The sequence below is a fragment of the Eucalyptus grandis genome, chromosome 2 (genome assembly GCF_016545825.1).
Source record: "Eucalyptus grandis isolate ANBG69807.140 chromosome 2, ASM1654582v1, whole genome shotgun sequence".
Lineage (NCBI taxonomy): Eukaryota > Viridiplantae > Streptophyta > Magnoliopsida > Myrtales > Myrtaceae > Eucalyptus > Eucalyptus grandis.
In genome coordinates, this window is record NC_052613.1 from 9,012,989 (window position 1) to 9,029,295 (window position 16,307).

Consider the following 16,307-nt stretch of genomic DNA (forward strand, 5'->3'; position numbering starts at 1 on the left):
TCCCTCAAGAACTGCCGGTTCTGGGTGGTTCCGGGAGGTTCCGGGAGGTTCGAGCAGTTTTTTGGTATTTTTCACACCCCTAGTACTAGGGGTGAGCATGGTCCGGGTTAGTCCGGGCCACCCCCTAACCCTAGGACCAACCCGTACGGTGTCGGTCCTCAATTTTTAGGACCGAGGACCGACCCTATTGAGCTGGGACCAAGGACCGGACCGACCCAATGGGTTCGGTCCGGTTCGTGGTCAACCCCGGACCGATCAATAAGTTTTTTCTTCTTATTTTTTATACTCCCTAAAAAAACAAACTTATAAATTCAAATTACACATCCATCAATAATGCGGTATTGTGCAACTAAACTATAAATACCAATACATATTTAGCAAATTTAAGATGACACAATAATAGAAATTTCGTACCTATTAACCGCTCATCGAGATATGGGGCAAGATGGAAAGTTTTTGTAATCATCTATCTTTAATATTCATAACACCATATGCAAAAGCGTTTTCCTGCATTTGATCATGTAGAGTCCACTCAACTAAAAAATGATCTTCACACCACTTGACTAGCAAACTGTAGTACTACTCTACTCTTCAAAAACTTCTACCATTTGACACAAATTGAAAAGCAAAATGCAGCTGAAATTCATTAGTAAAATACAATTAAACCATAAAAAATTCAAAATACTTAATATAAACCATGAATATATAACTTCACATCTTGTTAATTCACTTAAACTTCTAAACACTTGAAAATAAAACAAACGACACATAATTAATACTCAACAAAAGTTTTAAATTGAAATTACTATTAGTGCTATTGATAGAACATCTCAATATAATATAATATAACAACATTTTATTTAGGTTTGAATATATAAAATAATTATAAATAATATAATATAATATACAGGGTTGGTCCAGGGTTGGACCGACCTAAAACTCTGAGGACCGAGAACCAATCCGCACAATGTTGGTCTTGGAATTTCATGACCAAGGACCGACCCAGTCCCCTTGGGAACCGAACCAGGACTGGCAGAGTTGGGCCGGTCCGGGGGGTCGGTCCGAGTCGACCTAGACCGCTGCTCACCCCTACCTAGTACTAATTAAGGGTGAGCATGGTTTCAAGGTAGAACTTAAAACTTGAGAATCAGATTAGTGGGAACCTATAGATTTTGGGTTTCAAGATATGTAAAGTAGGTTTTAGGTTCCAAAAAATGAAAACTTGTTTCAATGGGTAAGTTCCGAAATCTTAGTTGGAGGAACCTAGAATCTGAAATAAGTTTTAATGTTTTTCTTAGTCCATGTCTACATGCGATCCTCCGATATTCAATACCGTTCAATAATAAATGTATAATTTGAAAACACTAGTTTGAATTTTCATTTTATGACTAAAATTTTACTTTATTAATGTTCATATTTTCGTTTGTCTAAATATAAGTTATGATTAGTTAATTATAATTGTTAAAATAATAATATAGGTAGAACCTAGGTGTATCCTATAACCTATGATAAGGTAAGTTCTAAGTTTTAGGATATGCAAGAGAGGTTCCAGATTCCAAAAAATAAGAAACCTATTCCAACAAATAAGTTCTAAGTTCTAGATAGAACTTATACGGAATTTGGAACCGCTCACTCCTACTAATGTTTTGGGATCTTGCAATATGGAGGGTTTATGGTGCTTATAGTTTCTTTTTGCTTTTCTAATGGTTCCAAACTTTTTGACAAAAAAATTTAAACAATAAAATGCATGCAAAATGTTTTATATAAAAGAAAAGTTAACCAATAAATGGCATTAGATAAATAGGATAATGACACAAATAATCTTTGAATTTTGGCTCAATATATAATGTGATTTTTTAACTTTTAATTTATTTCACATGGTCCTTGAACTTTAGTTTAATGTTTAATATAGTTCATAAACTTTTAATTTATTTAATGTGGTCCATAAAATTTTGGTATATATTTAATTTAGTCATTTCATTACTTCAAGATCATTAATAATATTGAATATTCATATAGTTGAGGAACTAAACTGAACAGGTACAAAAAGTTTAGGGACTCCATTGAACAAAATAAAAGTTTAGGGACTACATTGAATAAAATAAAAGTTTAGAAACCACATTGCATTAAGCTAAAATTTAGAAACTATTTATGTCATTTTCCTTGAATAAATTGAACATAATCAAGTCCCATACCCATGAGTCTTTGCTTTGAAAGGGTAACATTGATTATTTTTTCTTACTAGGCCCCTAATTAACCTGTATTATGTTAATGACGACTCGTAAGTTTAATATTATAAAAATAATTATATCATGAAACTATATTGCAATTGCTAGGGTTTGGAGAGTTCATGTTAAACACAAGCTCCACTTGCGAGGGACAATTTGTGCTTACTTGGCAATCAATTAAACCCCCCCGAGTTCGCATCAGGTGGATCATGACATAAGAGAGGCTAAAATTTTCAGACTCGTTCACCACTTGGAGTTCTTTTCGTTTGCGTGTTATTTTGATCACCTCAAATCAGCTTTAATTTGTACGATCTGTCTGATAGGTGGGGACGCATTTGGATTGATTTTTACTTTTCACTTAATGTGAATCTCGTGGCACACATATTATGATTTTTTAAAACCCGAAACACCTCAAACTTTCCACATATAAATGTTGACTAATGAATCCACATATAATCCTTTCATAATTTTTTTAGATTTGAATAATAGTTTAATTCTCAATGGAAAAGGAAACATACCGTCTTTTGCCTTCGGTTAAATCCAAACAAACGTGCCATAATATTCTAGTGCGTTCGAAATTTTTTTTGAAGAACAACTATAAACAATCGAAACCCTTGGATTGAAAAAAATTAATTGAAGGTACGTGAATATTTTGATTTGATTCTACAGTTTCGCTTTTTTGGAAAACTAAAGCCTTAAAAAGCTATTTCCTTGGATATCACTTTAAAAGATTTTTTCCAAATCTAAAGTTAGCTTCTCAAAAATTTTCTCGCACTCATCAAATGACAAAAAGAGGAAACAAGAACTACCCACCTGAGTGGCGCTGCTGGTGGAGAGCTTCTCCCCCTAACGCAAGGGGAGGAGTTCGATTCCCGACCGTCGTAGAGTGACTTACCCGGTGGCACGTGTGTGGTGGCTAGCACGTGTTACCCCCAGGGTTTACCCCCCGTTACCTCGGGCCTTTCAGGTTGTCCATGTTGGTACGGTGCGCGGGTCCTCTAGGTCACCAAAAAAAAAAAAAAAAAAAGGAAACAAAAAGCGAGAATTAATCATTATCTTGTAATCGGATCTTTATCTTCCTGGATTGCATTTTCATAAGGATATTTAAAAGTTATAATAATTCCAATTTTAACATAGTGACAATAGATCATTGACAATTTTCGGCTTAATACCCTAAAAACCTGTAATTTTCATTAAAAAAACCTCTAACTTTAGGTCTTGTTATGATTCTATACTAAACCATTTTTTTTTCAGTCCATTGCCAATTCAACTCTAAAATTTGTTTTTTTTTTGGTAAAGGACTCTAAAATTTGTTGTCTCATAAAAAATCCAAACTTCAGGTTTAGTTTCAATTTCACTTTAATTCTTTTTGTTTCATAAAATATCATCAATTTTTACTTGAGTCCTAAATTTACTCTCCATTAAACCCTTTGTCAAAATCGTTAGTGATTTTACACTCTTCAATATCTCAGGCTTGGGAATGTTCTATTTCTTGCAATTAGAGAGCTCACACTTATGATGCTTGAACAGCTTGTGCTTAGGAGTTTTCCACCTCTCAACTGTCAATGAAGCATTTTGGAATGTTGGCAGATTTGTAAGTAAAAAATTCGAAAAAAATTTAGGGTAATATTGAGACATAATCTAAAGTTGGGGCTTTTTATGGGACACGAAAAAAAATCATGGTGGAATTGGAATATAACCTAAAGTTGAAACAGAAAATTATGGTAAAATTGGGACTCGATTTAAAATAGAATGTTTTTCATGAAGCAAAAGGAAAAATTGGAACAGAAGTTCAAATAGGAGGTTTCTCACGGTATTAGGTCCACAAAAATTCCCACCCTTTCAGCGACGGACGAAGGTCAGCGCAGAAGACGGGGCGTCGCCATTGAATGGTCCGGACACGTGGCGACCACCCACGACTTTGAGAGAGAGAGAGTGCGTGCAGAAAAACTCCGACTTTCAAGGCCCGACGGCCACGCTGGCGGGCGCTCCCTCTCGCCTTCCCCTGTTCAGCAGGTGGCTTTGAGCGATGATGCAGAGTACACGGAACGACCCGATCAAGCACCGCCTCACTTCCCAGATCATATATATTAAAAAATGAGAAATTTCGATCTTTAACAAAAGAAAAAGCGAGAGAATTTTCCAAATCTGTCTTCTTGGGTCGGCCTCTCGCATGCAACTTGAATTCGACGTGCTCCCAGCTTCACGTCTTCCCCGGTTTCTTTCTCTCTCTGCCCCTCTCCCAGGTTCCTGATTCCATCCTGCCTTGGTGCTGTTCACATTCTTGAATTTTCTTTCTTTCTCCTGGTCGAGTTCACATTGTCAACGTCGTCCCCTTAGTCGTCCTACCCCGTTTTGCAATCTGCATTGGTTTGTACTTTTTCCACGTTGATCATAAAAGGGTAGATTTGAACAGTATCTGGGTAATTATAATTTTCCCTTTCGGATCAATTCGGGCTGGAAAATATAAAAATCTACTTCGTGGAACCGCATTACCAATTCCACCATCAGGGTCTGTCGTTCTGTTTAGTATTTTTTCTGTTAGCCGCAGCGATGAGACCTTTGGATGTTTCTGTCTTCTTGCCAGCTTCACTGTTGATACGACTGCGAAAAACGTGTTCCTGTGATCGTTCTTGCAGTTTCTTGAACGGCCAGATTTGAAGTCTTTCAGAATCGGGCTTCGTGGAGAAGGCTCCATATAGCGTAACATTTTCTCTTGGAGGTTGAGCATCCACTGGGGATATTCAAGCATCTGTCGCATCTGTCTCCTGCAGGTCAGGTTTCTTTTATACGGTTCTTCACATGGTAGGTTTCCAGTATTTATAGATTGCACTATTTGGTCGGGTCAAATTGGGCCTTCTGAGGTACAAAATAGGTAATGAGGAACTAAGTAAGGAAGAATGGTATTGTTTTTATGAGTTTGCCTTTCGTTGATGGAGGAAAAATATCGGACTAGAGCGGATAGTTAAATAGACTGGATATTCAGGTAGAGATCCTGAAGTCTATGCAAGAAGCATATTCTTGCTGAGGCTTTTGTTTCGTGAATTGTGTGTATATGATTTTTAGCGTATCAGCATCATATGGAATAGCAAAATATATCAGCAGTCCTGTTGCTACGTTTTTTTAGTTAAGAGTTCACGGGATGCTTGATGATGATTGTTATTCACCCAGTTCGTTGTTGCTTCTTTGTCAAGTAACCTTAGTCATGCTGTTTCATGTCACCTTCCTGTTCTTGGAGCTATTTAACCATAATTTCTTAAGACAGATAGGTGAGCCATTTTTGCTGGCTTGCTTCATGATGCAACTAATCTAAAGCATTGCCTGCATTAGCTACGATGCCATGGCTTGCTGATCTGTTTGTTATTCACCATATGAAACTAACATGGATGATTTGTCTGTATCAATTACCAAACTATTCTGCTTCTGTTCCTTTCTTTCAATTTCTCTCAAGCAATCATTTTGCCTTGTAAAGCATTACAAAGACAGTGAAGGATGATCAAGGGAATGTCCATTAGGATGCAGTGAGAGGTGAAAGGGTGAGAACAGGAAGTAGTCTTTCTTGGTTGGTGATCTTAGAGCTTCCTGTCTCAAATGGTGATTGGAGTGTGCTTAGATCTTTCGGATGGAAATCAAGCTCTTCTTTGTGAATGCTTTTGCGAGGTCCTAATATTGCAATTCACACCAAATTGGCCCTACCTTCTTTTTCACCCTGTAGAACTACACTCTAGTGAATTGCACGTTCCAGAGTACCTTCCATTGCATTTGATCATATTAAGCAATGGTTGACACTGACTTTTCTCTTAGTTTAGGCAGCGAGAACTGCCTTGCAGTTACCTTGATTTTTCTGCTAAATTTGACTTCTTCTTCACATTGGCGACAGGAATTAGCAGTCAGACACAAAATTTGATGATTTATTAATGGAACCTTTAGCAGCAAAGTCCATGAAAGAGAATGGGAAACCCACCAGATCCTATCAGACTGTGAACAATCACAATGTTCCCACCGAGAATAACAATGGTGAGGTCGAAGGTAATACAGTCTAATTGCTCTATCCATGTCTACTGTCATCTCCTTTTCTCACTTGCCGGTAATGTTATCTCCCTCCAGCAAAACAAAGGGTGCTCCTCATTGAATGGTTGAGCAGCATGTGTCCTGATTTAGCCTTACCTCTACAAGCATCGGACGAGGAGTTGAGATCAAGCTTGATTGACGGGTCCGCCCTGTGTCAGATCTTGAAAAGGTTGCGACCTAGTAACATCAATGAGGTAAATGAGACGTCTTTTGTTTATTTTGAAGATACTACAGTTGGAGGGTGTAGTTCTTTTTTTCTTTTTAAACATGCTTAGATTTATAGGGAGGTTATTTCGAACACTCTTCAGCCCCTCATAGAGACCAGATCAAAAGGTTCCTAGCAGCAATGGATGAGATGGGGATTCCCAAGTTTGACATTGCAGACCTAGAGAAGGTATTGTCTTTTGTATGCATTTTCATACTCTATCCAAGTATAAGAATTTTCTTTCTATCTTTTCAATTGTATAGTCTACAAAAGGGCAAATAAAAAGGAGAAATATCTAGCTAGTCGATTTATAAAAGAGGGGACTGATCCTTTTAATACAGATACGAATGGCGTTGTCATGGAAGTAGTTTATAGGGGTACACAGATTTATAAATGCCATTTGAAGAAAATTCCTGCCAAATGCCTACTAGTCAAATCTTCAGACGCCCTTCTATTTGATGCTTTCACAAGCTTCTTCGTTTATTTATTCTTTCCAGTATAAAGTTCTCATTTTGAATGTTCTAATAATGAAGGGATCTATGAAGCCCGTAATAGAGTGCCTTTTGTCGATTAAAGCTCAGCTCATGCCATATGGTAATGCAGGTACTTTCCGCAAATTTGTTCGGCTTAATCTGTATCTTCAAAATGGTTGATATTCTCCTAGCTAATTTGACATGATGATCTTCTCGCATGTTATGACAAGAGAGGTGCAAAATTTCAACAGATTCAAAATTCCAACGGGCTTTGCGAAGTCCTGTCATGTCAGGTCTGTCTGTCTCTGTCTCTGTCTCTGTCTCTCTCTGAGAGTCCCACAGGAAGTTATGCCTTTCATTTGAACTCCTCTCGCTGAAGCATGAGATATATTATTTTACTTTCATTACAGAACCATCAGCTACACTAATGCATCATGTTGGGCTTAAGTTCCATGAGGTATTTCAACTAAAGCAAGGTCGATATGCAGACCTTCCGGCAGCAAAGATCTCAGAGATGATGAAGTCGAATAGTTTAGATGTAAGCTTTTGCATTTTGATTTATGCAGATATTTCATTAGCTTATCTTAATTTGCTCTGAAAATTATTAACCTAATTTGCTGTTGATCCTTCCTGCAGAATGCCCCCACCCAATCACTTTTAAGTGTGGTTAATGGAATTCTCGATGAAAGCATTGAAAGGCAAAATGGCGAAATACCTCATGTATGCTGAACAATTCGCAATCAAAGTGGACATGTTCATACACTTGTTTTATAGTTCCTATGAACTGTTACTTATGATTTTTAGTGCTATTCTTGCTCAGCGTGTCGCGTGCCTCTTGAGAAAAGTTGTGCAGGAGATAGAGCGGCGCATATCAACTCAGGCAGAACATTTAAGAACTGTAAGATGCATCTAAATATTCTCGGCGCTCTATTGATTCTATTAGATGATTGGTTAATAAATGTGCCATTCATTCAGCAAAATAATCTCTTCAAGTCTCGTGAGGAGAAGTATCAATCTAGGATTAAGGTACTTGAAGCCCTGGCAACTGGACCTTATGAGGAGACAGAGGTCAGTGAAATGATTAACTTGGTGCAAATGGAAGGTCATATTCAGGTTTATAATTACGTCAGATACAGAATTCATAGGGTACTTTTCATTATGCACAGATTTCTGTGGATCAGCTTCAGCGATTCCAGGTGAAGTGCCAACTTTTTATCATGAGGCATATTTTCTGACAGAATTATGAATCCATGAGGACATTTTGAGGACACTTGTGATGCTCTCATCATGCAGGCTGAGAAGATCAAGATGGAAGAGAAGATTGAAGAGAAGAGGAAGCTTGAAGAGGAAGACTTAGCTAGATCGACTAAAGATAAGGAAAGCCATAACTTAGAAATATCAGCACTGAAGCAAGAGCTGGAAGTGGCAAAGAAGACATATGAGCTCCGTCACCTGCAAATGGAAACAGAAGCTAAGGCAGCTAAATTGGCACTTGAAGAGGGGACAAGAAAACTGGAGCAGGACTTGGCAGGATACAGAAACAAGGTTCAGGAGCTGGAAGCGGCTAACAAGACGTACCAGCTCCGTCACGTGCAAATTGAAACAGAAGCTAATGCAGCTAAAATGATGCTTGAAGAGAGGATAAGAAAACTCGAGCAGGACTTGGCAGGCTCAAGAAATAAGGTGAAACAACTCGAAGCATGTTCAGAATCCAAAAACGAGAAGTGGAACAAGAAAGAGCACAGTTTCCATAGCTTTATGGATTTTCAATTTGGGGCTCTACGTGTAAGCTGCATCTTCTCTGTATCTGGAATTAATTTTATGCTGTTATGGATACACACGTGCCTCTAAATGACTAAAACTTCCAGGAACTAAGGGTCTCTTTCAAGTCTATCAAGCATGAACTTCTGGTCACCCAAAGAAACTATTCAGAGGAATTCAACAGCGTTGGTTGGTTTACTAGAATTTTTCTGTCCATCAATGCAAATCTTTTAATTTATGGAACGATTTCAAAAATCCACTCAATCTTTTTCTGCAGGATTACAGGTTGAAGCATTAGCTGACGCAGCAGAGAACTATCACCTTGTTCTTGCAGAAAATAGGAGGCTATTTAATGAGGTTCAAGATCTAAAAGGTGCATGAACTTCTACTTGCACTTCCAATACACGTGGCATTCGTGAGGGTCGCAGCTTTTGATTTTTGTAGCTTGTGTGTTGCACAGGTAATATCAGAGTGTATTGTAGGATTAGGCCCCTACTTCCTGGACAGAGTGGAAAACAGTCAATCATCGAACATATTGGTGATGATGGACAGTTGGTTGTCACTAATCCCTCCAAACAAGGCAAAGATGGCCATCGCATGTTCAAGTTCAACAAGGTGTATGGTCCAGCTGCTTCTCAAGGTTTCTCTCTCTCTATGTTAATCATGTTCTTTTAAAATAGTCTCTGGGTATTTACGTGTGTTCAATTAGTCATCTATGTCTTGTAGATTTTTTTTTTTTTTTTTTTCTTTTAAGCTGATTTTATCTCAGTTTCTAATTTTTAAATCCTCCAATTAAGAATGTCTTGCTTCTTGCCTGATTGTTGGCAGAGATGGTATATTCTGACATCCAACCCTTCATTCGTTCTGTTCTTGATGGATATAATGTATGCATATTTGCTTACGGCCAAACTGGTTCGGGAAAAACCTACACAATGGTACGAGTCCTCTCTACATTTGAAATTTCCTCAATAAATGTTTTGTCCTTACAAACTTACTCAATGTTATGAGATGGCCATGCCAGAGTGGTCCTGGTGCAGCGACTGAGGAGAGCTGGGGTGTCAACTATCGAGCTCTTAATGACCTTTTCAATTTGTCTGAGAGCAGAAGTAGAGCCATCGTGTATGAAATCTCGGTTCAAATGGTTGAGATCTACAATGAACAAGTGCGAGATCTACTCTCCAGTGACAGCTCTCAGAAGAAATATCCTTTTGCAGCATTATAGTTACTTTTAAGTTGAATTAAATAAGATTCGTTTGTTCTCATTATGGAAGTTCCAAACTTAAATAGGAAGAAGTACTTTGTTTTTGTTAACATGCTTACACTAGGGATTTCATCAATCTCTCATGCAAGTGGTCTAGCTGTTCCAGATGCTAGCATGCATCCTGTGAGAGCAAGCTCGGATGTTATGGAACTAATGGACATAGGACTTAAGAATAGAGCTGTTGGTGCCACTGCATTGAATGAAAGAAGTAGCCGCTCGCACAGGTTCTTGATCCAACGTTCTGTTTTCAATTGATGTTCTAGATCCTAATGCATTTCTGTGGCTCCGAGCTGTAATTTTATTTGAAATTTTGTGGCGACAGTATCGTCACTGTACATGTTCGTGGGACAGATGTGAAGACTGGAAGCGCATCACATGGTAATCTTCACTTGGTAGATCTTGCGGGAAGCGAAAGAGTCGACCGCTCAGAAGTAACTGGCGACAGACTGAAAGAGGCACAGCATATAAACAAGTCACTCTCCGCCCTTGGAGACGTCATTTTTGCTCTTTCGCAGAAGAGTCCTCATGTGCCTTACCGTAATAGCAAGCTCACTCAAGTGCTACAGAGTTCTTTGGGTAATCCTCTTTATAATGCCTTGAATTTGCTTATCTTGTCTCTATAAGATTGTAGAATAGTCCAAGTACTTGAGAGTGGGAAATTGACACGAACCTCGAACATGTGATTTCCGATTCTCGATGCAGGTGGTCAAGCAAAAACATTGATGTTCGTGCAGCTCAATCCCGAAGTGGTATCATATTTGGAAAGTATGAGTACCTTAAAATTCGCTGAGAGAGTCTCTGGGGTTGAGCTCGGGGCAGCGAGGAGCAATAAAGATGGCAGGGATGTTCGGGATCTGATGCAGCAGGTAATTTCTCTCTTGCATTGCAATTCCTTAGCGATAATCCATGGACACACTTCTCCATGTCTGCAAAGAACTTTGATTACAACCTTCAAACAAGGCGCAAACAATGTAAATTTTGTGGTCTTGTACTTAATTATGTGCTTCGTATGAAGGTGGCATCTCTACGAGACACTATCGGCAGAAAAGACGAGGAGATTGAGCGGTTGCAGTTGCTTAAGGATCTCAAAAGTGTGTATCCTGCGGTAGATAAGCGTGGCGTGGCCTCGCCGTATGATCCTTCCACTCCAAGCCAAATTCCCTCCAAAGGTGTAGGACCTCATGATCCTGAGAATTCTTCGGCGCAAAGCGATAAACACTACGAATCTGATTCGACTGTCCCTGGGGACGATAGGTACGGGGAACAAGACTGTGAGGAGAGAACAAGTGATGTTTCTGATTGCTCTGCTGAAAATAGTTTGTCATCTGAAGCGACTGATCGGCCAGATAGCTTAGAGAAGTAACTCTCTCTCTCTCTCCCCCTTGCTTTCCTTTACACAAGGAAAAAAAAAAAACCATAAAATGTAATGTCGCAATAATCTTAACTTTGCCATCATCAGAAAATTTTTGATTCCAGTAGTTCCATGTAGAAGCATTCTGGATTTAGTTTGAATCGTTATGTCGTTCCAGTAACTTGCTCTCACTTTATCAGGCCAAGGTCAAGACTTAAAGTTCCTCCGCCCTTGAGAAAGTCGGCCTCTCGGGAATCATTGAAGGCTTCGACAAGTAAAACTCCCATTGCTTAAACGTGTTGTGCTCCCTTTGAAACCGAACATTTAACTGAATGTGTCTTTCCCTTACATCAGGTGCCCGGAAAACAGTGACCACCCCGACCGGCTCTTCTACTTTACTCAAACCACCCCGACGGTGGCAGTAAAACAAGAAGTCAGTTCGAACGCCGCTGTTTTCTGGACCTGCTCTCCTGTTTTGTGAATATATAGCCAGATCGCTTTTCTCGGCCACGGTTTCTCTGTTAATGCATTCATTCGTATTTCCTTTTCTGCTCATTCCAGTTCGAGTTCAGATGGATAAAATCATGTAAATAGGCGTTAGAGGCTCTATCTCTCTAATTTTTCTAATTTTTTTCCTTTTTTTTTTTGGTTATCTAAGAGATTGTAAAAATCAATTTTGTTGCTTGCTTGACGATGTGGCTACTAGATACCAATTGTAAATTAAGCACCATCTCGATCGCTCATGTTATTGATATGGATTTTGACATATATCTGGTTAATCTTTTTGTTAGTATTTTTTTAACTTTTGGTATATGAATATTTGAGAGTGAAAATGTATATTTTGTTGATAAGTGATTTGCACATTGGATATGGCTTTTGATGGTGAAAATGGTTTAGTTCATTGTGTCACGATCATTTGTGTAGTCTTGATGCTGCGAGATGTATTATCTTTACCCAATGAAGAAAACTACTTATTGGAAGAGTCATGGGGAAATGAATTTCAATGATGTGTCCATCTCAGCTCTTGTGCAAACTAGCCCAGCAAGCACGGACGATGTTGAGAGGCAAAGAAAATATTGAAATCAATGGTAATTGGTAAGACTTATACTAAAAATTTTCAAGCATACAAAAATATCGACGATTCGTAGCTACCATCTTTGACATAAAGTAAGACTGCTCCAGCACCTACTAAATGACTCCTTTTTATTAGTCAGTGAATCCTAGCTAGTGAGACATGTCATGATGATCGACCAAAAAAAAGAAAAAGAAAAAGACATGTCATGATGACCAGCTCCAAGATTTTCTTTTTTCTTCTTTTCCACTTTTTCCATGAATCATGACTTGTCATCCTATCTATAGCCATCTTTATTTTTTATTCATTTGCCTTTTATTTTCCATTTCCCCAAATCAAGTGGGATCTTCTTGAAGTCCACACAGCTTTGATGTAACTCCTTTTTGAACGTTCCCATGTGATGAACCCCTACTTTTTATTTAATTCCCACTCCAAATCTTGCAGCCTTGCTTGGACATCTCTTTGCTTTATAAGTCATCCTCCAAAGATAAAATCCCATGCTGATAAGACCCTAATTTGAAAAGCTAAAGCCTCTCTTGTCTCTATCTTCACGTTCCTTGCTTTGCCTTTGATCTTTCACTTTCAATATTCATAAGATCCCACCATCAAACCAGCTTTAATCACACTTCCCTTCATAGATTCCAATACTCCAGAATTCCATGTCACTCACGTGTAGTAACTTTGATTTGCAGGTCCCACGACAATTTTGATCTACTTTTTTTCTATTTTATTTCCTTCCTTCGCAAGTATTTACAAAAGGGTGTCTAGGGATATTCATTTCCATGCACACTCATGCATCTTCACCCCCTAGTCATCAAAGCAATATGTGCTAGAAAAATGGATGGTGGGGTCAATGTGATGGGAAGAAAAGTGGTGAAGAATCTCTTTGTAGCTTCCCTTGCGAAACCCTAACTTTGCTCATCTTCTCTTCACACCAATGAAGCTGCTCTTCACTCAAGTCACTCATCCTCAAAACCCTAGACACCACCTTCAGGTCTATCAGGCCCATCAGTATCTCCATCTCCTCATCCACGTTGAGCTTCCTCTTCCTTATGCATTTCCGTGTCCGGCGAGCATCTTTGAGCTTCATATTTTTCTGCTCAATTCATTACATTAGGTCAAGAAGCAAAAAGAGAAAAAGGTTGAATGGATGATCCTTGATCTTGAATTATATATGAATATGAAAGAGAAAAAGATAACTTATTAATATGTGTTAGTGCCAAATCACCAATGAAAGACCTAGACTAGAGACTTACTTTGTTATTGACTTTCTTCATGAGAGTAAGAAGTGCAGGATCAACAGAGCTTCTTTTGTGCCTCTTGAAGAAGGCTGCTAATACCTGGCAGGGTCTTGCCCTGTCGGCCTTGAGAAAATTCATGAAGGTTTGGATACAGTCTTCCATTATCATGAGGAACGCCGCCGAAGAAATCCTCGACCGGAAACCCTCCTCCTTAATTTGATCATCTTCAGAATCTTTTATAACATAACCCAAGAAGAAACAAAAAGAGATGCTTAATTTTTCTCGAAAACATAGCAACACATATATTATGGTCTTTCATGCTTCACTGAATATACGAGGACTTCACAGTACAAATATGAAAAATAATGAAGTAGCATGTACTTTTTTTCTTCTGTTTTGAACTATTTACCTCGGTATTCTGGCACTTGAAGAAGTTTTGGTGCCAAAAGCCTCATCCGAGCATAGACTTCGGGTCGTCGGCCCTGCTCGTAAGGCTCGTTCTCTATGTACCGTTGCAAGAGAACTTGGAATTGCTGAAATTGTTGCGCTATATGAGCAGGACATCCAGGATCGAAGTCACGACGAGCGACCCGCTTGCTCTGGAAGTTCTTGTAGTTCCAATTTAGAGCTTCCCATGTCAAGCAAATCTGAGCCACATATGCTGCCTCCAGTTCTCGATATGGGTTGTGACGGACATCCGGCGGCTTCTTGTTTATGGTTGCGATTTTATGGACAATCCTCTCTGATATTGATCTAGGACACGCTTTGATTGATCTCAATGACTCTGAAAAAAAAATTAATTTGACTAAGCTTTTTAAAGAGGTGATCAACTTATTGTACAAGGTATATTATTTTAAGTACTAAATAATTTGAGATTACCAGTTTCATGTAGCTTTTGCGCAGTGATTCTGTCTAGGAACAGCATCTCTTCGTCGTATTTCTGAAAGACGGTATAGGATTCCCATTTCGGACAACTTCGCCGCGACGAGGAAGAGAAAGGGTCTTCAGTCCCCGAATCTCTGCAGTTTATGGAGCTCCTCCATTCAGAGGAGCTCTTCGAAGTAGACCCGATGGTGTACGAGTCGCCAAAGATCTCTTCCTCGTCCTTCTCGATAATGACTTGAGATCTCCTGTTCTCCAATTCCAACTGGGGTTGCACAAAAGCACTCAGGCTCCCATTATTTCCTGAGAAATGATCAGTCCTCTCTTCCTTCTTCCAGTGTACTTGGTCGTAGCAACCTTGTGCACAACACCAATGAAGTTAAATAATCAGGACTAGCACGGAATCATTAAGCATATCGAGATACAAAAGACATGAAGATTGTACCTTTCTGTTTTCCAACATCTTGTGCCAGGTCATTCTTGCGTCGATCCGCGTCTGTTCGTAACATCAGTCCATCCTCATCAGTTGTACCGGAATCCGGAAGATAATCGGAGCTCGGAATCTCCTCTTCAACACCATCTTCTTCCACTTCACTTTCTGAATCACGATGGCCAAAGGATAAGTCTTGAGCAGAGTCCAGCTCATTGGTGGTATTGCTATCATCAGTCTCTTCATGAACTAATTTCTCCTCGTGGTCAATCTCTTCTTCTTCTCCTCCGCCTCCTCCTCCTCCTCCTCCTTCCATGAGAACAGTCTGACGTCTTTTTGGGCTATCAACACTATTATGGTAGAATAGCAGGGACTCTCCACCATGAATAATGTCAGCCACCAAGTCATTTTCCCTGGTGCCCACTTGGTAATACCTGCTCTGCCCATAGTGTTCTTGAATCTCTTCTTCTTCTTCTTCATCTTCTTCTTCTTCTTCAACATCCTCCTCAGAGAAGCAATCCTCATGCTCAGCTTGATTCCTGCAAGACATAGAATTAAGCAAAGAGCATTAGCAAACATCATGAAGTTTCGACTTAATCAAGAACATCGAGGTAGATATATATGCACGATACCTTTGAAACAAGGGTATGTTTGCAAACAAGTCGGAAAGCTTGGAGAGCAAAGTTGAAGAGACAAAGTAGAAGATGAAGAGGAGCTGGAAGGAGCTGGAGATGTTATAGAAGAGTCTCTGAAGGGCTTCTTCTTTGGAACATGGCATTTTCTTTCTTGATGATCTCTTAATCTCTCCAATGAGTGCGAGTCTCGTCCAACATAAAAAGACACAAAGCACTCCTAGATGAGAAATAAAGAAAAAGGAAAAGTACTAACTTTGGTTTGCTTTGCTTTGCTCACGGTCCATGAAATTCTTTTTCGCGTGCCTAATTTACCCCTCTTTCATTTCCCATGTCATGTGGCAGTGATTTCATTTGTATGGCAACGGCGATTTCGTCACCGAAACGGTCTATTACACCCAAATAGTTTTGTCTATGAAGAACAAATATGGGTTCCGGCTCTCGCGTTATCTGATCCGTATCTTTAGTGAATAGTTCATGAAAAGAAAAAGAGATAATTTCTTGTTAATCCCAAAGTATAAGTACAACATACATTATGCCTTAGTGCTTTATAGAAGTTTGGTAGTTTTAGATGAGCCTTAGTTCCCTAAAAATCCCTCACCTTTAAGTCTAATTCCAATTTTACCTTAAACTTTATTTTTTAATCTAAATCTCCAAAAATTGCCACTAGTTTTTCTCAAAATTATCAACATCAGTACTA

The 16,307-nt window shown here is 39.0% G+C and overlaps 2 protein-coding genes across 3 annotated transcripts; one reads left to right on the forward strand and one right to left on the reverse strand.

Annotated features, from left to right (window-relative positions):
- The first annotated feature begins 7,045 nt into the window (after positions 1-7,045).
- On the forward strand, positions 7,046-11,972 carry LOC104421653 (kinesin-like protein KIN-14P). The gene is made up of 19 exons (XM_018867749.2): positions 7,046-7,107; positions 7,208-7,270; positions 7,388-7,515; positions 7,614-7,697; positions 7,798-7,875; positions 7,953-8,045; positions 8,144-8,173; positions 8,271-8,762; positions 8,846-8,927; positions 9,016-9,111; positions 9,199-9,378; positions 9,567-9,673; positions 9,760-9,938; positions 10,059-10,223; positions 10,322-10,575; positions 10,702-10,865; positions 11,015-11,358; positions 11,551-11,624; positions 11,705-11,972. Exons 1-19 carry the CDS (start codon positions 7,089-7,091, stop codon positions 11,773-11,775), a joined length of 2,703 nt encoding a protein of 900 aa, XP_018723294.2. The 5' UTR covers positions 7,046-7,088; the 3' UTR covers positions 11,776-11,972.
- A 454-nt stretch (positions 11,973-12,426) lies between these two features.
- Positions 12,427-15,795, reverse strand: LOC104421666. Of its 2 annotated transcripts, none has more exons than XM_018867750.2 (6): positions 15,608-15,795; positions 14,991-15,514; positions 14,543-14,905; positions 14,073-14,447; positions 13,679-13,896; positions 12,427-13,518 (listed from the first exon to the last, which is right to left on the reverse strand). In XM_018867750.2, exons 1-6 carry the CDS (start codon positions 15,751-15,753, stop codon positions 13,273-13,275), a joined length of 1,872 nt encoding a protein of 623 aa, XP_018723295.2. In that variant the 5' UTR covers positions 15,754-15,795; the 3' UTR covers positions 12,427-13,272. The 2 variants fall into 2 exon arrangements, with proteins under 2 accessions (XP_018723295.2, XP_010032004.2); XM_010033702.3 differs by having other exon boundaries at positions 14,543-14,902; positions 15,608-15,793.
- Positions 15,796-16,307: the final 512 nt, after the last annotated feature.